Genomic DNA, 27,272 nt, shown 5'->3' on the forward strand with positions numbered 1-27,272 from the left:
CAGCTGCTACTGTCACCACCCCTACTTCCACCATCACCACCGGTTAACAATCTTGCACCGAATCCTTACACACCAGGCAGTAGTCTTTTCATACCTAATTTTGCACAATCCTCATAACAGCCCTATGGTGAGGGTTTACCATGTGAGGAAACAGGTTCACGGAAATGAAGTCACTTGCTGTGATGGTCTTTGTGTCAACCCGGCTGGCTACAGTTCTCAGGCACTCAGTTAGATATGAATCTAAGTGTTGCTGTATTTTGTAGCTGTGCTTACATTCCATAATCAGTTGTCCTTAACAGAGGAAACTGTCCTAGATTAGGGTCAGGGTTAGAGTCAGGGCTAGGGTTATCTAGAGCAGTAGTCCACAGCCTTTTTGACACCAGGAACCAGTTTCATGGAAGACAATTTTTCCATGTACGGGGGGCGGGCATGGTTTAGGCAGTAATGTGATTGATGGGAGCAGCAGGTGAAGCTTCACTCGCTCACCCCAGCTCACCTTCTGTTGTGAGGCCTGGTTCTTAACAGACCTTGAACTAGTACCGGTCCACAGCCCAGGGGTTAGGGACCCTTGATTTAGAGTTATTCTAGACAATCTGGGTGGACATGATTTAATCAGTTGAAAGCCTTAAAAACACAGCTGAAAGTGAAAGCAAAAGTGAAAGTGTTAGTCACTAAGTTGTGTCCATCTCAGCCACCCCATGGACTGTAGTCCACCAGGCTTTTCTGTCCATGGAATTCTCCAGGTAAGAATACTGGAGTAGCTTGCCATTCCTTTCTCCAGGGGTTCTTCCAGACCCAGGGATTGAACCTGGGTATCCTGCATTCCTGGTGAATTCTTCCCCACCAGGTTTCCCTAAAGAAGAAACTCCACCCATGGATAGCTGCTTCAGCCTGTGCCTGAGAGCTCTGGCCCACCTTTCCTGATGGCCGGCCCTACAAACTCCACTCCTGTGGCCTGACCTCGCATTTGCATAAACCAATTCCTTGTAATAAATCTCTCACTATATGTATCCCCTATTGGTTCTGCTCCTCTTATTGAACCTGACTGATACACGTGCCAAAGATGACATAATTATAAGATGAGAGAGCTCAGATTTTCTCAAAGTCAAAAAAGGCCAATATTCCACACTCCCTCCTCAAAGAAGTTCAATTTTAGACATCAGCACATAGCAGAAATAGCACCTCCTCCAGAGGTCTATAGGCTTCCCTGTGATTCAGACAGTAAAGAATCCACCTGCAGTGCAAGAGACTTGGGTTCGATCTCTGGGTTGGGAAGATCACCTGGAGGAAGAAATGGCAATCCACTCCAGTATTCTTGCCTGGAGAATTCCATGGACAGAGGAGCCTGGTTGGCTACAAGCCACAGGCTCACATAGAATTGGACATGACTGAGAAACTAACAGGTTCACTTTCACTTTCCCAGAGGTCTAGCAGGCACGGCAGACAAGGATAAAAGCTCTGGAGGCTGGTCTGTTTGGGTTCTAATTCTGGTTCAGCTACTTACTATGGAAAATTTACCTTGGGGAAGGTACTTAAAATCTCTGTGTCTCAATTTCTTCACGAGAAATATGCAACAGGGACTTCCTTGGCAGTCCAAGGGTTATGACTCCATGCTTCCAATGCAAGGGGCACAGGTTCCATCCCAGGTTGGGAAACTAAGATCCCACATGCCATGCTCTGCAGCCAAAAAAAGAAATATGTATATAACCATGCATAAAATAGATGGCCGGTGGGAATTTGCTGTATGACTCAGGGAGGTCAATTACGGTGCTCTGTGACAACTTAGAGGGGTGGGATAAGGTGTGAAGTGGGAGGAAGGTTTAAGAGGGAGGAAGTATATGTATACCTATAGCTGATGCATGTTGATGTATGGAAGGAACAACACAATATTGTAAAGCAATTATCCTCCAATTAAAAATAATTTTTAAAAAAGAAACATGAAACAATAATAGTACCTACTTTATAGATATGCTGAAGATTTGTGAATTATACCATGTAAAGCATTTAGACAACTAGCACATAGTAAATGTTAAGAATTATTAACTATTTAGAAGAACCAAAAGGTGAGAATCATCCATGCTAACCTTTTGAAATGGGGCAAAGAGGGAACAGAAACACCCATGATGACTATAAAGAAATCAGAGTCATGGGAAACCATTCAGTTGTGATGCAGAATGTAATCAGAGTGATATAAGCACCTAACAATGGTTCCCTGATGATGACTATTCCAGAAAAGGCCAACCTTTCATAGACATTATAACCTAATCCAGGGATGGGCAAGAGCAAGAAAAAGCAGTTCATCAGAATTTGTTCCACACTGAAACAGAAAATTCCCCTAACTTGGTCCAGGACTGATTGATCCTCAAGAATAAGATGAATGCAGGGTTCAGCATTTCAACACCAGCAAGTTTCTCCAAAAGGCACAGAAACAATTTTGATGAGCTATACCCACATCACTGTTACATAGGCAAATACAATTCTTGCAGGTTACGAGTACACAGAAAACATGATGTAGACTATCGTCATAATCAATACTAGTCAGGCATGACTTGATATGTCAGATTCGATACAGAACCTACAGAAGATATCATGGTTCCTCACTGCTAACGTATCAACAAAATAAGACACCTTCAGTTAACTCTGAGAAAAAGAATTCATCAGTGTTTACAAAAGTATTTATGTATCTTTTCACCCAGTGGTGATTATTCTAGAAAGAAGAAAGACCCTTTAAAAGGGGGTGAGAGGAGAAGCACTGAATTTGCAATAAGAAAATGCTAAGGCCCTACAAACTGAAACACAGTATGAGTTTTAAAAGTAACAAAACCCAACATGACATTAATGACTTTAATATTATTTATGTATTAACATACCATAGTTAAATGATGATCAGAATCCAAAGCTGCCTTCAGGCTCTTCCAAAACAAGCAGCCAACAAAAAATTACTTTAAAACCTCTTGATAAAGAATTTGTCCTAGATGTCTTCTGAAAGTTGAGGTGTGGATTCAAATGTTCTTCTAAGATCAGGCTGCATGGTTTGTGACCCACGTGTCCCAGAAGTAGCAATGGTTACTGCTGAAAGGAACTGACAGGCCAAAAGTGCTAGTTGAACTCAAGTGGAAAGGTAAAGAAAAGAGAATTGTCCTAAAGAAGCCGCTAGCCCCAGGATGCATGGGAAATTGGGTTTGGTCTCTCTTTTCTAGGTCAGTGCTGTTGCCTGGATGACTCATTAGAGAAGAGATGGGCTCCCTAGAAGGCCATATTGTTTGTCTCCACAGTAGTGTGAGCATGGCCTACCTTTGGGTACCATGTAAGTCAGAGAAGAAATCCAATTCTCTACCCAGGAGGTTGAGGAGAGAAATAAACATAAAGCTGGCAACCATGTTCAATTTTTCAATCAAAACTGTTCTCTAGATTTTGACAAAACAATTACTAATCGTCACAATCTTCTATTCATTTAAACATATATTGATGTCTGTTCTGTAGTGTTCAATTTCAATTCTGCCATGGTATACTGATCTCTTTTTTACAATCTTCTATAAAATACCTATACCTTGGTACCATCCAGGCTCAACAATAATCTCTTCTCCCTCTCTTCTCCTCTCCTAAGAAGAAAAGATGAAGAGGTATTTTGATGTACGTGTTTCTGCTTTTGAGTAACTTCTTCTCTGCACTGAGTCTGAATCAACAAACATCTTCTGATGTTATCACACACAGGCGTTTGCAGGAGTGCTCTTTTAGGAATGTGTTCCAACGTGCATGGCAATGGAGTCCTTTTGGTTTATAAACCTTCGCTGCTTGTTTTGGAAGTCAAGGCTGATAGTTCTGTTCAGTCCTGCACCCTGGGGCTGCATAGGAACGGTCTGCAAGGAGGCCTGGAGCACATGTCCATAAGAGGAAGACATCAGTGGCCATTACGCTGGACAGAGGATGGAAGTTCAGAAACCTACTTCCCAGCAGGCTGCAACAGGAATAAATGAGACACTAGTGATGGTTTTAAGAAGAAAGAATGTGAAATGGATTTAAAGATAGAAGCCGCTACTTTTTTTCAGAGAAGAGAGGATGGGCAAAACTAGTGGCCCAGATGCACCTGGAAGGAAAGCTAAGAACGTATAACTAATCATCTGGCAGGAATCAGGACCTCTGATATTCTTCTTTCAGGTCAGAAATACGCCGCAAGTAACATTTCAGGGTGATACAACCAGTCCCTTGCTGGCCAGGGACCAAAAAGAAGGTGCACGGATCTTTCCTTCCAGAGCCTGTAACTCAGGTGTTCCACATTAGCTGTCCTGCCACATCACAGGGTGGGAGGGCAGTGCTGGGTGACATTAACAAGGCAAGGATAGGGTCAGTTCTTCCTTTCCCACTTTTCCCAGCCAGACCAGCACCAGTTCTTCCAAGCGCATCACTGACGATTTTCCACATACACGTCTAATTTCTGTTGTGGATGACCCTCTTTGCTGCCTCCACAATCTACCCTTCAATACTAAACTTGACCCCTTCTCTGAAAGCCAACTCCCCCACAAACTAGGTATAATTCTTCCCAAATGTGGGTGGGAAGGCTCACTCCTAGCAATTAAACCATAGATTATGCTAGGTTCTGTCTTTACAACACATATTTTGGCTGTTTTTCATCTCTCCTTTTATAAGCTCTTTAATCCCTCTGCTTGTTTCATCCATTTCTTCATCTCTGTTTGCCTAGAACAGCAATATGCTTTATGAATAAACCAGCCCTGTCAGCACCTCAAACCAACAGTCACTTACAATCAAAAAGTTTGGTTAGGTATTTAATAAGTGCAAGGAGGAGAAGACTGTAAAGATGAGGCAGGTCCAACCCTGCTCTCTTAGGGATGTGCATCTCAAGGATGGAGCTAACATACGTACCTACGCAAGCCAAGGGAAGTGGGCGCAGGGTTCTCGTAGGCACGCCAAAAACTACAGTGAGGAAATAAAAGGGAAGAATCATTTCCATCAGCGGGTAGGAGAAGTTCTGGGAAGGGTTCATGAGGAGAAGGAAACTCATCTGTTGAAGGTCAGATTTCACTAGCTTGGAATCGTCTCATTTAATTGACACATGACTCTTAAAGTTAGGTAATTTTTTACCCCCATGTTATAGAGGAGGAAATTGGGGCTCAGAGAAGTTAAATAATTTGGTCAAGGTCACAGAGCTAGTATATTAACTGGCACCCACACTCCCACTCCTGGAGTTGGCAATGGAAACCCACTCCAGTGTTTTTGCCTTGAAAATTCCACAGACAGAAGAGTCTGGTGGGCTACAGTCCATGGGGTTGCAAAGAGTTGGACATGACTGAGCATGCATACACATACTCCCACTGGCCTGACTCTAAAGTTCATGCTATTTTCCTACACCAGCTCTTCTGTTCCAGGGGGAGAGAAAACACAGTGACACCTGAGCTCAGCCTTCAACACTACAGGATACCCCCTACAGGCCCATCTGGAGGGAGGACAGGGAAGTCGAGGAGCAGCCAACAGCCTGAGGAGAGGCCTGGACCATACAGGCGAAGGCAGACTCCCTCACATAACCGTCTAGGACATGTAAAGAAGAAGCAGTAGAGGTGTGCTGAGAAAGAAAGCCAGTGGATGGGCCTCCACTTCCCCTGTGCTATGCTTGCCACAGAGGGTAAAGTGTATTTCTTATCTAAGTAAAAAACTTAATGGGACTTCCCTTGCAGTCCAGTGGTTAAGACTCTGGGCTTCCACTGTAGGGGGCCTGAATTCAATCCCTCATCCAGGAACAAAGATCCTACATGCTGTGCAGTAGGACCAATAAATAAATAAATAAAATTAATTTTAAAATAGCATTTAAAAATTAAATAAAATATTGTAAGTAAAACATTTTGAATGTATTGGGAATTGCTGTTTCATGGCAATCATCTTGACCCTCAATTGTAAATCTCCTATAATGCAAACCTGGGCTTCCCTTGTGGCTCAGCTGGTCAAGAATCCGCCTGCAACTTAGGAGACCTGGGTTGGGAAGATCCCGTGGAGAAGGGAACGGCTAGGAATGGCTACCCACTCGAGTATTCTGGGCTGTATAGTCCATGGGGTCGCAAAGAGTCGGACAGGACTGAGCAACTTTCACGCCACTATAGAGTGGAAGAAAGATTCTCTCTATATTTTATATTTCCTTTTCCTTCAATCTTCTTTGTTTCTCTCTTTCTGTAAAGATACTATCTAGAGATTTAAATCATAAGATTAAAGACTAGACAAACGAAATCCCAGAAATTTAAATGAGATAAATGACAAATTTCCGATCATGCCCACCAACAATTAAGTATTTTCAAATGAGAATTTTAATATTATATACCTAGACTGATTTAAATATTTTAATTAGTTTCAAAGTATTTTAAGTTTAAAAACTGGGGGCTGGGTAGATAAGCCCCTTGCCTCTTGCTGGCTCACTGAGCTGACTAACCACCCGGATGCCAGGCACCGAGGTCTTCAGCTCAAGGCAACTGAAATTAAGGCTATCGAATGACATCTTATTATCTTGTTTATGATATCCTGAACATTATGCAAAGGAAGAGATTTCAAAAGGATGCTCTAATTAATGTTCACCACACAGAAAGAGATCATGCTTTTTCTTTTTCTATTTTTTTGTCTGTGCTGATGGTTCTTTGCTGTTTTGTCTGGGCTTTTTCTAGTTGTGGAGCATGGGGGATACTCTTCATTGTGAGGTGTGGGCTTCTCACTGTGGAAACTTCCCTTGTGGCAGAGCACAGGCTCTAGGGTGCACAGGCTTCAGTAGTTGTGGCTTGTGAGCCCGAAAGCTCAGGCTCGGTAGCTGCGGCTCACAGGCTTTAACTGCTCTGCCGCAAGTGGACTCTACTCAGACCAGGGATTGAACCCATGTCTCCAGGATTGGCAGGCGGATTTTTATCCACTGAACCATGAGGGAAGTCCAGATCATGCTTTTCAGAATCAAGAAGTCTTCCCACAAGGAAAAAAGTATACTGAAATCACTGTTTACTAAAATTGTGGCTTTCTCATGTATTTTAAACATTAGATTTCTTCTTTTCCTGGAGTCAAACTCTGAGGCGCGGCAGTTCCTACCCTTCCTTCTCTGCTGCATCTCTCCTCACCTCCACTCCTCCTCAGCCCTCCCCCAGCCGGCCGGCCGGGGCTCAGTTCCTTTCCTCTCCACTCCCCTTCTCCACTCCCCCCATCCTCCGTCTTCAACGTTTCTCCACAGCTCCTCCCTCTCTCCTCCTCTCTCACTCCTCCACCTTTCTCTCCTTTCCTCTCGCTTTCCTCCCCCTAAAACATGTCAAAAGTCATTTTTAGCCCATCTTGGTTTATCTTGAGTACGCACATCAGACTGAAGGACCAGGACAAGAAGAGTAGTTTATGCACAGTGGACTAGGACGTGACTTTCGATATCTGAGTCACAAAAATGAATTTAAGCCACTACATAACTGCAGAACTACCCCTCAAAAGAGTTGGGTATGATAACATCACAGGTGAAGAGGGGATGGTAAAAAGTGGAGGAAGGGAAGGTGAGAAAGTTGCCCCTTGGATGCCTAGACCCAAGACCAAATCTGGCAGTCAGCCTTGGGACATGTGCTGCTCTCCTGAGAATGCCTGCTCCCTAACTGCAAGGATTCTGGAATCACTTACCAGAAGGTGCCAGTCACTTGGCATGGCAGCTTGCTTAATCTTGTTGTTTACCATCAACCCATCAAAAACAAGTGAGCAGGCAATCATGTTAGGTAGCCCTGATTTTTGGTGGCCATCTTCAAAACCAGCTCCCTCAATTTTTTCAGCAGTGTAATCAAACCATGGGGATTTTTTTCCATATCACCATTATTAGATTTCTTTTTTTTTCCATTCCTTATGATTTTGAGTTCATCTTTATTTAAAAATTTGAGATAATTAAAATATATTTACAAAATAAAATGAAAAGTGAAAAGCTTTGCAACAGTCTACTAATAGCTTTATACAGACTCTCAAAATGTTTTTATTTATATTCATTTCCTGCATGAAAATGAATATAAATAGATTTCTTTTTTTTCCTTTGGGCTACACTGCATGGCATGTGGGATCTTAGTTCCCAGACCAGGGATTGAACCCAAGCCCCTGCAGTGGAAGCAGAGCCCTAACCACTAACCACTGGCCCACCAGAGAATTCCCTGATTTTCATTTTATTGTGAAGGTCTGAATGTCAATCTGCCTAGGAAAAAGGAATATGGAGGGATTTTGTGCCAGGGGGAAAAAATCTGTGGTCCTGGATTCTGATATAGAGACCTGTTTTGTTTTTTTCCTCCAGGAATGGGAAAAGTTGCAACAATAATTCTCCCTCTTTAGCCAAAGAGAGTGTCTGGCAGTGAGCACACTGCCCATTAACCATCCAAGAAGACAGGAAATAAAGAAGAGCAGCCCAGCCAGGAGTCACAGAATTTAACTTCAGGTTTGTCAATTTCTGGCTTCAGCTTCAGTTTTTTCACCTCATCGATGAAAGTGAGATAGTATCACCCACATCACAGGGCTGGTATGAGGCCAAGAAATGCCTGGTACATAATAGGAGCTCAATAAACACTGGCCCTCTGAGGCCACATGGAGACTTTGTTCCTCTTACCGAAAAAAGATTAATTTTGATCATCCCCAAGTTAATATCTGGTATGCAGCCAAATAGCAATAAACTCTTTGTCCAAAAACTTGTCATAAAGACTTACCTGGTGTAAGCCATATTTTGAATTCAGTTCAGTTCAGTCGCTCAGTTGTGTCCGACTCTTTGCGACCCCATGAATCACAGCACGCCAGGCCTCTCTGTCCATCACCAACTCCCGGAGTTCACTCAAACTCATGTCCATCAAGTCGGTGATGCCATCCAGCCATCTCATTCTCTGTCGTCCCCATCTCCTCCCACCCCCAATCCCTCCCAGCATCAGACTCTTTTCCAGTGAGTCAACTCGTCGCATGAGGTGGCCAAAGTATTGGAGTTTCAGCTTTAGCATCAGTCCTTCCAATGAACACCCAGGATTGATCTCCTTTAGAATGGACTGGTTGGATCTCCTTGCAGTCCAAGAGTCTTCTCCAGCACCACAGTTCGAACTAGCAGGTGTATTTTCATTCCCCCCTTTTTCAGAAAAGCCCAAATATTTGGCCAATTTTAACTTGAGTGCAACAATACTTTCTTAATAGACACAAGATTCATTATTTTCAGAAAGCAAATTGAAGCTGTAAATGAATAACAACTATATTAAGCTAACATTTATGGAGTACTTACTATTTCCCAAGAACTGTGCTAAACACTTTATATATATACACACACACATTTGTATCTCAGATGAACTTATTTGCAAAGAAAAGTCACAGATATAGAGAACAAACTTATGGTCACCAAAGGGGTGTGTGCCAGGTTGCTTCAGTCATCTCTGACTCTTTGGGACCCTACGGACTGTAGCCCACCAGGCTCCTCTGTCCATGTGATTCTCCAGGGACGTGTATTGGAGTGGACTGCCATGCCCTTCTCCAGGGAATCTTCCTGACCCAGGGATCGAACTCACATCTCCTAGGTCTCCTGCACTGGCACGTGGCTTCTTTACCACTAGCGCCTCCTGGGAAACCCAAAGGGGAGTGGAATGTATCTGGGAGACTGGGATTGACATACAAACACTACCATGTATAAAACAGATCACTAATGAGAACCTACTGAATAGCACAGGGAACTCTACTCAGTGCTCCGTGGTGACCTTAAATGGGAAGGAAATCTAAAAAGGAGTGGATATATACATATATGTAACTGATTCACTTTTGCTGCACAGCAGAAACAAACACAGCATTGTAAAGCAACTATACTCCAATAAAATTTTTAAAAAACAAAGAAGGAACACAGCCCCTGGATAACTTCACAGAGCGAGCCACTCTACTATCTAGTTAGACTTTTATGTACATAGAACAATTCTTGTTTAAGTCTCTCTTAAAGTCACCTCAACTATATTCTGGATAATAGAGGAGGGTATAAGATGTTTCCTAAAGGACAGCATATCTTTAAAAACATCTTCAAGAAAATTAGTTAGCCCAGTGAAGAAGAGGGGTATATTGGTCATGAGGGCCAGTTGCAAAAAGAAGGGTGCTTGGGGCAGAGGAGACTACAGAGCCAAGGCAAAGAGGCAACGGTCCAAAGAGCTCTCAAACAGGAACACAGGCTTGGAGACAGGGAACTCTGGAAGATGAAGAGGTAGGACTCAGGATGAGGCTGCAAAGGCTGGTCAGCTGCCTGAAAGACTTGAATGGTGGGTTGAGAACCTTGAACTTTTTTCATATAGGAATGGAGACCTACCGAAGATCCTATCAAAGGAGGGATAGGATAGTGCCCTGGTGCCAGGACAGAAGGTGGCTGTTCAGGAGGCCCAGTCAAAGGCAGGAAGTGAAGCAGCCATCCAAATAAGGCGTGATCAGAGTGTGACCTCCAGCAAGGGCAGTGTAGAGAAGACGGGACAGAATTAAGGTCTGTGTAGTCACCCTAGGGGGCACAGAAGAGGCGGAAGTGAAACAGACTCTCAGACTTCTGGATTAAAGGAGAGGACCACAGCTATGGCAGGAGGAAGAGCCATTTGGGATGAGGAGGGAGAGGACAGGCTCAGTTTCAGACACACTGGGTGAGACATCACCATCTGCGCCAAAGCATGTCATTAACAGCCATCCCCTGCATAGAGCTTAAGCAGGGTATCAGAAACAAGGATGCAGATTCCTGGGGGGCGGGCATTTATGTAGACACCCAATGTGCACAGACATCAATGGCCCAACATGGGACAGTAAATGCCAGGAGAAAAAAAGAGGAAGGGAAAAGGGAGGGGAAAATCACTCAAAATCACAGGGATGAGAAACACTGATGCTTCTCTCCAGGCTCTTAGGGGAAAAAAAAAAAGCAGAGAAACAAATGTGCACAAGACTTTTTAGGGAGAAATGGTGAACAACAAGGAGCTGAAACTATTACAAAAACTTAAAGCAAAACTTTTGTCCAAAATGACTCTTGTAACCTCTACACTAAATTTTATCAGTAATAAAAGCATATCCAAATGAAAAAATATACATTTATATTTCATTTAATTCTAACAGTCCTATAAGACAGATACTAAAATTATCCCCACTTTACAGACGAAGAGACTAATGCTAAGTAACTTAACCCAGGTGACACAGTAAAGGGCAGAGTTCAGTCACAGCCAAAACAGGAGTTCTGGGTTTAAAATGATGAATACTGCCTTCTCTTTTCAAACCAGTGCCTTCTCACATCTTCATATAGACCAGAAAGATTTCAAATACTCAAACGATAGAATTTCAGAAACCTCCCCATGATCTAAATCCCCTATTAGATTTTCAAAAGACCCCTTCTCATTGCTGTATTTCCCAGAAGAATCTAAATGCACCACAATATTCTAAAAGGAAAGTGGAGATTTAACAAACTGCTTCCCTGAACTTCTCTCTTCCAGGCTTTTAGTTATTTACATGTTTTTTTCCTGCCTCCTGTCCATCTTAAGTAACAAATATTTTATGATCAGTCCATAATTATGAGTAGTCATATGGGAGAGACCAGAGAATGTCGCCAGAGAACACTAAAGAGAGGAAGAAGACGTAGCAACGCTTCCAACTCAATTCACAAAAACTCCAAAATAATATAAAACGAAACAAATTCCACGGATGACTTTCCTCGTGCTGAAATGGCACAAGAGCCGCCTCTCGCTGACAGAGGACTGTTGCGGTGCAATCGGTGGTTTTCAAGAATAAGAAATGTGGGGGACCTGCCTTCCCGCGCTCGCCTGCCCGATCCACCGCTGGGCAGGTTTTAAAGAAGGGAATAGAAAGAAGTGAGAATTTTCAGTTCAGAGGGGATAGGATCGCAGAGCCCGAGCTCCTTCAGAGGCTAATGGCAAATGGTTTATAAGGGGAAAAACGAAATCTAAGAAGTCTGCGCAGCAGTCCTTGCCGACTGAGAAGTGGGCGCCCAGCGGTAGGCTGGGGGAGGCTACTCGCGGTCGCTGGGTGGACGGTCCCTCGCCAGCTCATCTTGGCTGAAACGTCCGACCCGGGGCCCCGAAACGGGGCTGCGGGCAATTCGAAAGCCGGCGGCGATCGCGGGCGTCACCCCCACCTCCCGCTCCTCGCGAGGATGCTCGGGGCGCCGAGCCGCACCTTTGTCGCAAGGGACGACCTCGGCCCCGGAGCCCGCCGAGGTGATGCAGGATCGGAGGAGAGCCCCCGGCAAAGTGCGCCCACCTGGACTCGCGCACCGGCCGCTCGCTCCAGGCCGGCCCGGGCGCCACTCCCGCAGCCTGAGCCCCCCGCCCGCAACCTCACCTCTCGCCGCCGCCTCCGCTTGCGTCGCCATCGCAGGAGCCACCCGGCCGGCTCCGCAGCCCCGGGGCCCGCAGCATGGAGAGCCCCGGGCCGGCGCTGAGCCGGCCCAGGCGGCTGCCCCGGTGCGGGGCGCAGGCACCGGCGGGGCTCTGCCCGGTGCAGCGGGGGCCCCACTGCAGCTCGGGGTTCAGGAGCTTGCTGCCGGGGGCTCGCCCGCCCGGGGGTCTAGTCGCCGCCGGGCCGGGGGCGGGAGAAAGGGACCGCGCGGGGCGGAGTCACGGCAGCCCCGCCCGCCGACCCGGGCGGAGGGAGGCGAAGTGCGGGGAGCCCAGCAGAGCAGCGCCTGGAGCCTCGCGGGAGACGTGCCTGTCTAAAGCAGGTTTCCGCCATCACTTCCAGATTCGTTGTCAGGTGTTCTGCAGTGTGGAGTTGTTCCCCTTGTGTGTGTGGGGTGGGGTGGGGGGAGGTTGTTGTTCCGTCTCTAAGTCATGTCCGACCTTTTGCCACCCCATGGACTGCAGCACGCCAGGCTTCCCTGTCCGTAACCAACTCCCGGAGCTTGCTCAAACTCATGTCCATTGAGTCGGTGGTGCCATACAACCATCTCATCCTCTGTCATCCCCTTCTCCTCCTGCCTTCAATCTTTCCCAGCATCAGGGTCTTTTCCAGTGAGTCGGCTCTTCACATCAAGTAGCCAAAGTATTGGAGCTCGATCATCAGTCCTTGCAATGAATATTCAGGGTTGATTTCTTTTAGGATTGGCTGGTTTGATCTCCTTGAAGTGCCAGGGACTCTCAAGTCTTCTCCAGCACCACAGTTTCAAAGCATCAGTTCTTCAGCGCTCAGCCTTCTTTATGGTCCAACTTTCACATCGCCAAAGAAGCTGTTTGGGGTCCTGAGACAGCTGGGTAAACCCAGGAGCAAGATTCTTGTCAGCCCCTCATCACACGCGGAGTACGCTGGTTCGCTCTCCGCCCATAGGACCCTAGGGTTCCTTGGTCACAGTTTGTCTTGTAGTGGAGGGAAGGAACGGCAGAGAAAACACCAAAGCTGTGCATCAACCAGCCTAAAATTAATACTTTTCCTTCAGGACTCTCCATTACAGCGTCGTAACTAGTTGCTTTGTGTGTCCTGAGAGTTACTTAGGACGAGGGAGTTGGACGCGTGTTCCCAACGGAAGCAGGCCGACGCAGAGAAACTGATGCAGCCTTAAGTGGGTCCCGGACTTTATCCTGTTAGAGGTGGCAAGAGATGCTGGCCTCGATAACACAACAAAAACCCTTATTGAGACATCGCAGTCCTGGCTTTGGCTTGGAACTGCACCCGAAGTCCACCGACACCAACGTGTGCTGTCGGCTCAGAAAGAAAAATTCCGCAGAGAGCCTGACAGACACTCAAGATCTGGCCTAGGTTTCCCTGAACGTGCTCAAACTCTGGCTTTCCAGACAAGTGTACACTGTTTTGAGGTGGTTTACCAAGACTTGGGGCAGAGGGGGTACTCTTAGACTGCACATGTGTTCAATGCCACTTTGATAGTGAAGCGGAATTTCTAGGATCCTGGTCAAAAAGTACAGGGGCTTCCCTGGCGGCTCAGTGGTAAAGAATCTGCTTGCAATTTGGGAGACGCAGATTGGATCCCCGAATTTGGAAGAAACCTTGGAGAAGGAAATGGCAACCCATTCCAGTATTCTAGCCTGGGAGTGCACAGGCTTCAGTCCATGGTGTCGTAAAGAATTGGACACAGCTTAGCAACTGAGCACGGAGGGACAAGCTACAAACACGCTGTCTTGCTTACAAAGTGTTTTTCCCTCTATCATCTCAGGTGAGCCTCACAACAACTATGGGAGGTGGCTGAACACCTATAATTCTTCTCAGTAGGCAAACAGAGGTTCAGAGATGAGTGTTTTGGCCAGAATCACTCAGTATACAGTAGAAGCCAGATGGTGAAAGTCAGATCTCCTCAGGAGTTCATACGTGGTATGATAAGCTTGCCCATGAATCATCACAGTCCTCATTGCTTAGAAACGATGATTCACTTCCAGGAAAAGCCTGAGAGCAAGAGCCAGGAATCCAGTACCTAAATGTGAGGCCAGAAGTGTAACACACAAGGTGAGCAGACACACAAGATTCCTTGGGGCAAATCATTCTCATCGTTTAATGTGTGTTTCCCCAATTGTAATTTAAATTCTGATTTCAACTTTTTCTTTAAACTCTGGAACTTTACTTCCTAAGATTTTTTTTTTTTTTTAGAGTGGTTATATTATACCTCCTAGGATAAGGCAGAGATAGTCACACAATATCTTGACAGATGGATAGAAAATTCATCTCTCCTTTCCAACTAGTGGTCTTTTCATATTTTCTCCTTCAGCAAAATATAAGAAAGTGATTTGAAACATAATTTGCAGAGTGCATGGTATAGTTCCTTCTGGTCAATGTGGTTTCCTTCCCAAAAGTCCAGGAACAACTTTGCTTTCAGGAACCATTTGCTAATCTTAGGGGGAATTTCATTTGTTCAGTAATTTCCTTCACTGCCAAATACTCAAGCAAGAACAAGACTGACATTAGGAACCACTGCCTAGCACACTATAAATTCCTATTCTTGTCAACCTCCTGCTGGGGTTGTAACAATGCAATTTTGTTTGGAGGACCCTTTACGTTCACATAGATATTTCAGTTGGTCCAGAACAACAACAACAAATCACCTGTTTCAGAGTATAGTTAAATTGAAGACCCCCATCTCCAGTGATGTATAAAAATAAATAATTACCCATTAATGAGCTCCTAAGTGACTGAGGAAACAATTAAATTATTAATATTTAAATCTACTCTTTCTTCCCCGTCACTCCTCCACCCCTGACATTCCGTGGAGGGTGAATACTGGGGAAGGTTCTTGGATTTGATGAGCAGGTTGATGAGTGGGAATGCAGTGAGGAGAAACAGGGGAGCACAAATGTGTTTTGAGGGACAAACAGGCCTCTAATGGGCTTCTGGAATGGGAGAAATCAGCTTGAGCTTGGCCCATGGAGGTGAGATGCAGAGAAGGTAATTGCAGGAGGGTATACTCATGAGAAAGAGCAGAAGTGGTGGTGGCAGCTGCCACTGGGAGTGGGAATTTGAGAGTATTTTTAAAGGGTATTTAGGAAGCTTCATTGTGTAATGCAAACCCTCTTACATTATTTCCCTGGAAAATAACAACTTTAGCAAAGGCTATAGTTCATTTCAATGCTTTTGGAGTTGATTTATTAAACATGAAAACATTTTGAGATTGGCCTTAGAGGGGGAGTAGGGCTGCTCACAAAATTCAGTTATTCATTTGTTCACAAATGCTTGTAGAGTATCTACACTGTGTCAGGCATGGTTATAAACACTGACTGCCATACATCACCAACTGGACGTCCATTACTTCATATAGATGTTTTCCTAACAATCAGTGAGGCAGGTATTATTTCATTTTAGAAAAGTCCAACCAGTGTCCTTTTTCCTTTAGCTCAGTAGTTTCCCAAGTTGAACTGAGACTGTGCAGAAGTTCAGACCCACCCCAGAAACTCTGACTTAGTAAGTCTGGGGTGAGACACACTAAATCTTTATTCAAATAAGTATCCTAGTTGAGTTTGAAATAGTTGCTCCAAGTACTCTACTCCAGGAAATATTGCTTCAACTAGCCAAAAATGAATTTTCTTATGCCTAGGTTGTTGCAAAGGAGAAGTTGTGTGTATGTGTGTGTGTGTGTGTGTGTATTTCTATAAGCCAGAGGACAGAAGTAGCAATAAACTAAAATTCCAAGAAAAATACAGGGAGAACAAAACTTAGAACAAGAGGGAATAGTTTACAGGCATCTCTTTATATATGGAGCTATTGCCTCTTTTTTCCTTAGAGATTATGTATTTGTATATGTAAGTGTCAAAAGCTGAAGTAATTTTTACTTTTGGAGGTTTTGGACAGTCTTACAACATGTATGGTAACCTAGACCCTCCTCAGTCCTCTACTATATAGAAACATACTGGAGGATTTTTCAAGTTCTGTCCATGATTAACTTATCTAAGAGGACAGGAAAGGCAAAGGACAATCTCCCTTTCCTGTTATGTATTTCTCCCTTTGGCAGAGACTTATAAGTCATCTCAACATTTAAGGATTTGCTAAGGAATGCTTTAGAATGAACAGTAATAACTTTGTAATGGTTGTTAGCACAACCTCCTGAGAAATGTTTTGATTTCTACTAATCAAAGCCTATCTCCTCAAGTTAGACAAAGCAGTTGAGCCACTAGTGACGAGGCCAGTCATTAGGCCCACCCTTGCCTGGATCTTGAGAGGAAGTAAGTAGATGAGGATCCCTGTGACTGGTATAACAGCTTTGTGGGAGATGGACCTGTGAGATGAATGGCAGCTGGAAGCCTTGGCAGTAGCACTAAAAAGACCTGGTCTCTGGACCAAACATCCATTGTTTGTATGATGCCCAGAGACCCACCCCTACTCCTGCTTTTCTGAAGGACAAGCAACCTAGCTCAGTAGCTGAGCTATGGTCTAGCACAGTGGTTCTCAGTACTCGTATTTCACATGGGTCAGAAAAGGTGTTAATGGATCAGCCCTTCAGTTCATATGTAGGCGATGGCAGAATCAATAACAAAACCCAAGTGCAGTGGCTTCAGTAAGAACCATTGGTATGTTACAGTGTGGCACCCTTTTGATTATCTTGGGGGTTAACTCCAATTTGGTTCTGGTGGCAGGTGGCCATGTGCTTTAGGGGAGCCTCACTCTGTACCAAGGATGTGAAGCCTGCTTAGTTCAAATAAATCAACAGACCAGGTACTATTGTAGGAATGGATGGATGGCATAATCAAGGCCAACAAAGCAGGGTTGGGGGGCAGGGTTCTTTGCTTAGAATGCTTCTGGAAAAGATTTTCTTTATTCTAAAAAGAGGTTGAACAATCTTCTTTTTAAAGACTTGTATGATGATTTGATACTTAAGAGTCCCTGTAGCCATCCAGCCCTCTGAGAAAACAAGCTCAAGGACATCCAACACTCTGCTGATGACAATGTAGAAAACTAGGAAGAAATCCCTGTTCTTGAAGACGTTTTTGAGATGCTAAATTTACTCTGGAAGGTCCCTATCTTATGTCTTAGTTTTACACAAGATACTCATTTTCCTTATTTTTGCATTTTTACTTGCATCTGATATTTGCAGTCAAAAGCACCCGAAGTGCCAATTTGGTCACTGGCTTCCCATGTGTTTTTCTGAGGTCTAGAAGCATATCAGATAATTTGTCAAGGAAGTGTGTTCTGTGATCTGGGGAGTGGAAGGAGCCCCAGATTTGGTTCAAGAGCAAACTATTACCTGAGTTTGGATAATTCACACTCAGCTTCATGTTCATCATCTGTAAAATATTAGTAATTATGTTTATTTCACAGAGTAGTAGTAAAAACCAAAATGAGTAAGCTAAGTGAAAGCAAAATGTAAAGCAATGTAAGTTCTTTTAACAAGATGCTTTTGAAAGATTAATGTAGAATATCAAAGTTTGCTCTGAAGTCCAAATTTTGATATTCAGTGTTTTCACCATTTTGTCTTAACAGCATTACTAAAATGATGTCAGTCAGTGAACAGTTGGAAGCACAGCTAGGATGAACAGGATTCTGACTGGCTTCCTCTGAGACTAGCAGAAACAGTGTCATGATCAATGATCAGTGTCTCCAATGGGACAGATGAAGTAGTACCTGGGTACCCAGGGCACTTATATCCCTAGTTTCCATTGCTATTTTGAGGCATATTTTCATTTCTACCTGCTAATTGATTTTGGCCTAGTGGGGTAGCTGTATATAAACCTGTACAACTATCTGGAGTGTTTAAACATAAGACAGTTGAAACTTAAAATATTTATCCAATATATTGTTCTTGATGTGATCTTTAAGGGTAAAACTTGGATCCATTTACAAAGCAGGCTTTCTTGAGGTTTGGGTAACATCTATCTCAAAATTCAAAAATATAACCAAAAAACCTCACCAACAAAAATATTGTAAACATAATTTTTATTTTTTTCTTACCTTCAATGAAAAGTGCATGATGCCACCAAAACATTTCTTTGAAACTCAGTAACTGAACACAGAACTCAATAGCCTGGTAATTATTTTTCAGACAACTGCTGAATAATTTATATTGCTTTAAAAATAACTAACATCTATTTTTATTACTTCAGTCTTTTTTAAAATAGCAATATTACTCTCATTTTTTCATAAAAATCTAAAATATCTCTAACAGTCCTAAGTGTATTGTATTTATATTTGTTCCAAGTGTTTGTTTCATTAAAATGTTCCAGAGATAAGTGCACTTCTACAGAGAAAATAAAATTTAAATAAAGACAAGGGGAAATATTCATGGTTGTAGCAAAATAGTTATTTTGAATGTTCTGACTCTTAGCAATTCAAACAGAGAATAGAATGTGTTCTGTGGCAGGGACCTCTCTATTGATTAAAATTTCAATCCATTTCTTTGTAGATCATTGATAGATGGATAGCTGTTTCTCCTACCAGTAGATACTGCTGGGTTGATTGTCTAAAGGTTTTCTACAATAAAACACCAAAAATAAGTGTACTTAAAATATTGTAAGATTTACAGATCTACACAAAGATAACAGGTGTTTAAAAAAACAGAAAAAGTATATTATTACAGAAATAAATGAAACCCTATCTTAACCCTAAGCAACCAGTTTTGAATATTCCATACTTGTTATTTTCCATTCAACTAATAGCTTATTAAATTAGATATATATTCCATTCAGTAAAGGTTGATAAGAAATTTCCTATTCTCAGATAGCACTATGTTTCAATAAATTTAAACATTTAAAGCCATGTTAATAAGAAAAGCATAAAAGAAAAAAACATAACTTGCTTTAATACAAAGGTTTTTTTAATAAAAAAAGTCAGTCTACATTAAATCAGGAAATCAACAAATCTGAATTATACAAGCTTTCTATATACTTAGAAAAACCAAAAACACACAGTTTATAACAAAACTCTTTAATTCAAAATAGAGTCTAATTTAAAGAAAATGTCATTATGCTCTGTTGATTAGATAGGGTTTTGTCATTTAAATTAAATGGTTCACCTGAAATATGGGACATATATAATAGAGAAAATTCAAGCTCAAGGGTACTTTGCAAATTATCTAGCTAATTTGCTTTATGAATCAAATTCTTAGCTTCCAAAGGGCAGACACAGTCTTTAATTGCTTTTAGATAGGCACTTAAGAAATGCTTTTGATGAGGAAGAAACCCCAAAGATTATGAATCACTCAACTCTAGGGAAAAATGAGTATCTTAACAAGGTAAACTTTTCATAACTGCCTTTCTGCTGCCAAGAAACCATGACTATCCCCAAGTTCTTCCTATTAATAAGAATGAAGGAAATGGAAACTAAAATGCTCTTTTCTTATTCAGTTAAAAGGTAAACTTAGGTAATTCAGCTCCTTTATATCAATCTCTCTCTCTCACTTGAATTAATGAAATTTTTTAATACTAGAATAGTTACCATAGTAGAACCAGAGTATGTTGCAATTTCCTTTTATCTTACCCATTCACACTAGCAAAACATCCTTTTTAAAAAAACAGTGAGGAAGGGGGGATGAGAAAAATCTCATAAAACTAAATGTAAGTTAGAGAGTTTTTAAAATTAGAGGCAGTTGTAATTAGAAAAACCAGAGCTAGGCAAAAGGAGATAACCCCCAAATTTTAATAGTTCTCTCTCCTAAATACTTGGTCACATGTTCCAGGTAAGAAAAATGGAGATGAACTATTAGGTGAACACATAACAAGTATCAAACAAATGCTAGGAGGAAAAGGGGAGAAAGGAAGGTGGGGGGTAGGAAAGGAAGGAAAGGGAAGAAAGGGAAGGGGAGAACAAGGTAAGAAGAAAAAAAGAACAGAATGGCCTAATTGAAACACCATGGAGCTCCCTAGCAAGCAGGAACATTTATAAAAGCTTTTGTAGATCTGCATAATGGTCCTTTGCAATTCTTCCCCACTAGAAGAACATCTATACAAATAAATTATCATTTTAGATTCTGATCACAGATCATTCATAACAGTGATAACTGTTGTATCTAAAAAAGAAATTCTATTAGTTAACAGTTCAGACAAACATTAGGCCATTCTTTGACAAATTAATACTCCTCCACTATTATTGATGAAGCCAAAACCTCAGAGTCATTTTTAAATGAAAATGTTGAGCTGGAAAAGACTCTCTCATTCTTGGGGGAACACCCAAAGAATTTGCTGCTGACATCACCTCCCCCATCCTCTAATCACAAGCCCCCTGGCCTGCATTTACTTCCTTAATTCCGTTTACATTAACCACAGTGATGGAGCTAAACATGAACAGTAGTGCCCTTGAATGAGCTAGCCTCCATCAAAGATCTGAAGACAGCATTCCCGCAGGACAGTAAAACCTCCCACAGCTGTGAACATCCACTCTGTTCAGGATCTTTGGTACATTTGGAGTATAAGAAAATAATGGCACAATAATACAAGTACTATCAAAGGAAAAATTTTCATCAAAACAAATAAAAGTTAACCAGCCATGATATGTAACAACTTTCTAGAAAACCAAAGTAAATAGCTCTTTGTTCTCTACAAGTTCATTTACATGATCAGAAGTTTGACGTTTAAAAAAATAGTTTAATAAAAATACACTAGTAGTTCTACAAGCAGCCTTCATGGTCATTTCTTCAATTCAACTCACCATAATCAAATTAAAATAATGCCATGTCCTCTTATTAAAAAAGAAGTCCTCTTGTCACAAGAAAAGCAACTTTACATTTTATATGATACAGTACATGTCCCTATGAGTATACAGAATACATGTATAAAGGTCATCAGTATTTCTGAATGCAAAGTAAATATATTAGTGGAGTGCTTGAGTGAAGCTGTTCAACTTCGTCCTTATTCAAAACTTGTTACTCCCTACTGTAGAGTTTGTGTAATAACATGATAAACTTTATTTTTTAAATAACCCAGTGTATTTCCTTTTTAAAATGTCTTAAAACCATTACAGAAATTGTCTTCATATATATTCTATAGATGTCCAAACCAACAGGGCAAGTGTTCTAATACCAGCTATGGAAGATGGCTTTGATTGATTATCTAGACCCATAAGGAATGCAGTAAACAGCCAATACTGCAGTGTTAACCTACAGGTTAGCCTATGTTGCTTTAAATGATATGTGTTTCTCCTGAATTGATTAGAGGTGTTACAGTACAAAGCCACGGCACACACAGGCGGAATGGACCTTAAAACGCGTGTAGGCAGTGCAGTTAGAAAGGGATGTACATTTCTTTTATTCCAGTACCTTCATATAATAAAGTTAACAAAAATAATATTAAAAAAAGAAAAAAGCCAGCTGGCACTGCCAACCAATTCCTATAGTAGTCTTCGAAATCCTAATCCTGTAGAATTTCCTCTTGTAGTCAGAAGCACCACCGTCGTCAGGAGTATTTCAGTGTATTGTTATCTACGCCAAGCAAGCCTGGTGATGCGGCTACCTGAGTTCTCTTGGTTGTGAGTCAACGTGATCTTCGCTCATAATTTCCCAGCCTTCATGTAGGTGGGGATAGAGCCACGCTGAGTCAACCCTTCAAACCTTTTATAGGTATAATTGAGAAAAACCCAGTCTTTGGATTTGTAGTCTGGTTCCGTGGTGTTTGGCGCTGGAAAGACAGAAAAATTAACCAAGACCAAAGGAATTTCATTAATGAAATATGTTATCACTTTCATAGTCTTTTAAATGTGGTTCACTGTGAGACTGTCTTACCTGGTTGTAAAATATCAGATTCAGGAAAGTCATCAAAATTTGATGTATCGTCAATGCTTTTGATTTCTATAGGGATTGCTGCTGGCCTTTCCCTGTAAAATAGTATTGAGTAACCATGGTTAAGTTTACTTGAATTCAGTTTTCCAAAGCTTAATTCTACTTGCAAATTCTGCATGCTGTTCTATAGATATTAGAAGAGCCAAGGAAATTTATTATGAATCTGAAATTTCTGAAGTTAAGTGGATTTCATAGCTAAGTAGAATTTTCTTATTAAAATATTATTATTTACTTGGAATTATTTCTTTATACCAAGACTTTCTCATGCTGTTTTTTTTTTTAAGAGGAAAAACAATAGTTAATGAAAGGGAAGGGAGAACAGAGAATTTTATTTTAGAAATTTTATTATTCTATAAAGTACCCTAAACATTGTGGGGGCCAGAATCCAACCTAATTAATTTAGGAATAGAATTCTTGTAGTAGAGGATCCACCACTTGATAAGTCATTTGGGAAAATAAGGGGCTCAAATGGTGAAGGGACTACATGTTTGTGATGAAATATGAATCCAAAACCTTCTCAGTCATATAAATTTTAAGGGAACTGGGGGCATTAGGTTAAAAAAATAATAAGTCATGAAAATGTTTTTTTATCATGTTAAAATTAGTTTAGGAAATTCACCAATTTTTACTGCTTCTATTTTTTCAGCAAGTACTTATTGATCTATTAGGTGATAAGTGTACAAAATTGTGTAAAAACACATTTATATTTTCCCCAGAATTATTCTAACCTATTTACACTTAATGTACTAACTTAATAAATTTATATTAGTTTAGTGTAAAAAATATAAACTCTGGTGCCCTGAGATCTAATTTCTAGTAATTATCAGAATGACCTTAGACACTGTGACTCTTTCCTCATATAGAACCAGGAGACTGGACTGGTAGTCTATAAGCATTCTTTCAACTGTAACAGGGGGAATCATGTAATAGTTCTGCTCAATGAGATGACACAGGGACAGTCAAATACAGTGTAGCAGTTTAGAGTCAGGACTTTGGAATCACACTGCCTGGATTCAGTTCTAGCCAGATCACTTAATGCTGAGGCATTAGTATGGCAAATTACTTCCCTATGACTTAGTTTTCTCATTTGTAAAATGGGGATAATAATAATACCTATTGTATTAGGCTATTGTATAAGGCTTATAATGAGGCTAAGATGAGAAATATGCATAAAGTACTTACAACAGTGCTGGACATATAGTAAGCAGTCCCCCCAAATATACCTACTCCAGAATCAGGTAGAGTGTCTAGCACACTGTAGGAGCTCCAGTGAGGGGACACTGAGCTGTCTTGAAAGTGGAAAGAGGGGCTGGCGAGCCTGGCTGAGGCAGGACTGAGGGCAGGGAGGCCAGAGAGGTGAAGAGCATTTTCGTCAGAATGAAGAGCAAATGACAAGGCCCTAGGGTGGGAGGAATGGGGCAGAAACCACACAAGATGCAGCTTCTACAGAGGAGGCAAGAATCATATCCCAAGATCCTGAAAAGCAGGGAAGGACCCTTAGTATCACGCTCTAAGTACACAGAGAAGGAAGGAAACGACACAGTCAGGTTTGTTTCTTAACTGTTGCTGTGTGGGGAAGAGACCAGAACTGCTGAAGACAGTTTGGGCACAAAATGAACAAAGGCCAGTGCTCGCAACAAACAACTCTAAGCCAGTTCTTAAAAGCTACCTGCATTATTTAACTTCTCTCATAATGGGGAGACCTGGGTTCGATCCCTGGACTGGGAAGATATCCTGGAGAAGGGAAAGATTACCCACTCTTTTCTGGCCTGGAGAATTCCATGGCCTGTATAGAGACTGAGTTTGCAAAGAGTTGGACACGACTGAGCGACTTTCACTTTCACAGTGTTTATAAGAGGGACTGTATATTCTCCAAAATTCATAAAGGAGACACAGTATAGAATATGAGAGGACAAAAATAGTTATACAGTGTTAAATGTAATTACATCTTTGTTGTGCTAACAGCCTTCATCATGTAACTTTGCATATCAAAATCTAAACAGGGGCACAGTATGTGCTTGTTTCCTAAAGTGGATGTTACATAAAATGAGTCATTTAGCTATAGCCACTACAGTCTCAACTCATTTATATAATCCAGAAAACACTAACTTATCACACGACCACAATGTTAACTTTTGTATTTAATCAGAATCAGAGATAAATTAATCACCTAATCTAGTAGAAAGTTTTCACTCACACGGCCTTATCCCATTCAAAGCCTGTAAACATACCTGATGTGCCCCCAGTCGACACCTTCAAAAAAAGGATGACTTTTTATTTCTTCTACTCCACTATTCCCAATTCTATTTTCAGAATCAATACAAAACCTGGAAAATGGAAACAGAGAAATTATAATATGCAGACTACATCTCAAGTACTCTGCATTATTTCAAACATTTCATCTTTTTTTCTGTTTACTGAAGTTAACTCTATTGTGAAAAATGTGAGGAAAAATAGAAATCACCTATAACTGCACTATTCAGATATAACTATTGCAAACAGTTTGAGGCCACTCCCTTCCAGTCTTTTACTATAATTTCAAAAATATGGTGTTGATAAGGAGTTTCCATTATTTTTTTTTCACTTAATATACTGAGAACATTTCCCAAAGTCATTTAACTATTTTTTCTATACATTTGTTTTCTAAAGTTTACACATGGAAACACTACAATTTATTTAGCTAGTTCACCATTGCCAGACATTTAGATGATTTTCAATTTTTCATTACTAAAAACAGTATCAAGATAACATAATATACCCTAAATCTTTACACACATCTGATTATCTGCATATGCAAAATTCCTAGAAGTAGAATTGCTGGGTCAAAGGTCAAAGACAGTTTGAAGATTTTTTTTTTTTTTATAGGATGTTACCAACTGGCTGTTCCCATAGATTGTCCCAATTCATATTCCTTCTAGGAATCCACAATAGAACCTAAATACTTCATCTTAGTTGAGAAAAAGAATGGAATCTTTAGCTTAGAAAAGGTTTCATATATAGACTTTTTTTTTTTAATTGGGGGCTAATTACTTTACAATATTCTGGTGGCTTCTGCCATACATTCACATGAATCAGCCATGGGTGTACACGTGTTCCCCACCCTGAACCCCCCTCCCACATCCCTCCCCATACCATCCCTCAGGGTCATCCCAGTGCACCAGCCCTGAGCACCCTGTCTCATGCATCGAACCTGGACTGGTGATCTATTTCACATATGATAATATACATGTTTCAATGCTATTCTCTCAAATCATCCCACCTTCACCTTCTCCCACTGAGTCCACAAATCTGTTCTTTACATCTGTGTCTCTTTTGCTGTCTCATATAAAGGGTCATCGTTACCATCTTTCTAAATTCCATATATATGAGTTAATATACTGTATTGGTGTTTTTCTTACATAGGCTTTTGTGATATGAAATGCTACTAAGAATTTATTTTCCCTTTCCCTTTAGGGGATAAAGTCATTGTAATCCAACAGGAGTGACCTTTGAAATAATATAAGACTTCTTCCCTCTTTTTAACTCTTTTTTATTTTTCCCTGCATATTACCTTTTAAGAATCTGCACTTAAAAAAAACCCAAATGCTCTTTCTTTACTTTTTCCTTTGACTGTATAGATCAGTGATAGTCTTTTTCTTCCCACAAAACTGAAATAGGCAATTTAATCTTTTACGTTCCTGTGGGGCCTTAAGATACCATAACCTCTTTAAGAGATTTAACTACTAACCTAAGAATTAAGTCCTTGGCTTTCTCAGATATAGGCACCTCTGGAGGAAATACCAGAGTTTCTTTCCAGTTCATCACTTTCCTGTATGTTTCTTGAGGTGTTTCAGAGCAGAAAGGTGGATATCCTATGTATCACAGGAAATAAGGTTTCATTAGTCTTTATGATCAAATTTGCTGCACCTACTATCTACATGTCACAAAAAAACAAAATAGCCCTGAGCGCTCTACTTAACAATAAAAAAATACCACCATTCATCCATTTATAATAAAATGGCTTGTAAAGTCAACAAAATAAAGGATTTAAAGCACTGCCCCTCTTTCACCTAAAAGGTCATGCAGATACAATTTAGATACCTGGGAATTCTGGTTAAATGCCCCCTTCCTGACACAGGATCCCTAGAGCTCACTGATATTTATCATTGTGTATTTAACATTGGGGGATGCCAGAAATCAGCTTAAAGAGTTCAGATATTTTAGCCCATAATATCTACAGTATGTTCAATCAGTGGCACTCTGATTTATATGGTATGTACATAAATGAATAATAAAACATACCTATTAGCATTTCATACATAATTACTCCCAAAGACCACCAGTCACACAATTTGTTGTAACCAGTCTGCATGAATACTTCTGGAGCAATGTAATCTGGTGTCCCAACTGTTGAATACGCCTGCAAAGGAACAGCTTGTCAAACCAGTGTCCTCAATACATATACATATATATATTTTTTGAAAGATCTGAGTATGGCTCACTACTGGAAAAACCAAAATATACAGAAGTTAATTTTGAATCTACTATGTGTTTTGCATGTTTATCATGTACAAGGCTTAGTGACAGTCATGGAGTCAGATAATATGTTAAGGCATGGTTTCTGTCCCTAAAGAGCTCAACTAAGTTATTTATGTATACAGTCCTAAATCCATTCCAAAAAAGAATAAAAAAGTTGTGTTCAGTTGGCCTGGCTTCTCCACTCAATACTCGCTCTCAGGCAAGTTATTCAGCCTTTTTGAGCCTCAACTTCTGCTTACATAAGACTGAACTAATAATTCCTGCCCTAACAGAGTGGGAAGGAGGATGAAACAAGCAAAGGAATGTGTCTGCAAACCACAGCCTCCCATATAAACATCAGGTATTTTCATTATAAACTCATTTCCAGGGCACTGCTTATCTATTAGAAAGCAATGCAGTTTTTCATTCTTAATCCATATAAAATCTTACAAAAACTTTCTTTAAGGCAGCAATTTTCTATTACAGGTAGTACTCTAGGGGCCATTTGAAAATGTGTAACAGCAGATTTTGACATTTCTGTGATATGGGGAAGGACATGATTGGCATTTAGTGGCGGGCGATATAGGCTCTAAAGGAATTTCCTGCC

General features: G+C 41.2%; 2 protein-coding genes across 2 annotated transcripts in view; both read right to left on the reverse strand.

Annotated features, from left to right (window-relative positions):
* BMAL2 (basic helix-loop-helix ARNT like 2) overlaps positions 1 to 12,514 on the reverse strand; it is a 107,781-nt gene extending 95,267 nt beyond the window's left edge. The window contains exon 1 of the mRNA XM_088837260.1: positions 12,316 to 12,514. Within this exon, the coding sequence (XP_088693386.1) occupies positions 12,316 to 12,346 (31 nt within the window). The 5' untranslated portion in view covers positions 12,347 to 12,514. The remainder of the gene's footprint in view (positions 1 to 12,315) is intronic.
* A 6,681-nt stretch (positions 12,515 to 19,195) lies between these two features.
* STK38L (serine/threonine kinase 38 like) overlaps positions 19,196 to 27,272 on the reverse strand; it is an 87,653-nt gene continuing 79,576 nt past the window's right edge. Inside the window, exons 12-16 of the mRNA XM_055394281.2 lie at positions 26,450 to 26,567; positions 25,896 to 26,019; positions 24,400 to 24,495; positions 22,112 to 22,203; positions 19,196 to 22,007 (exon numbers count right to left, since the gene is read on the reverse strand). Of these exons, the coding sequence (XP_055250256.2) occupies positions 21,880 to 22,007; positions 22,112 to 22,203; positions 24,400 to 24,495; positions 25,896 to 26,019; positions 26,450 to 26,567 (558 nt within the window). The 3' untranslated portion in view covers positions 19,196 to 21,879. The remainder of the gene's footprint in view (positions 22,008 to 22,111; positions 22,204 to 24,399; positions 24,496 to 25,895; positions 26,020 to 26,449; positions 26,568 to 27,272) is intronic.

The sequence above is a fragment of the Moschus berezovskii genome, chromosome 6 (genome assembly GCF_049115385.1).
Source record: "Moschus berezovskii isolate FMDL1 chromosome 6, NW_MosBer_1.0, whole genome shotgun sequence".
Lineage (NCBI taxonomy): Eukaryota > Metazoa > Chordata > Mammalia > Artiodactyla > Moschidae > Moschus > Moschus berezovskii.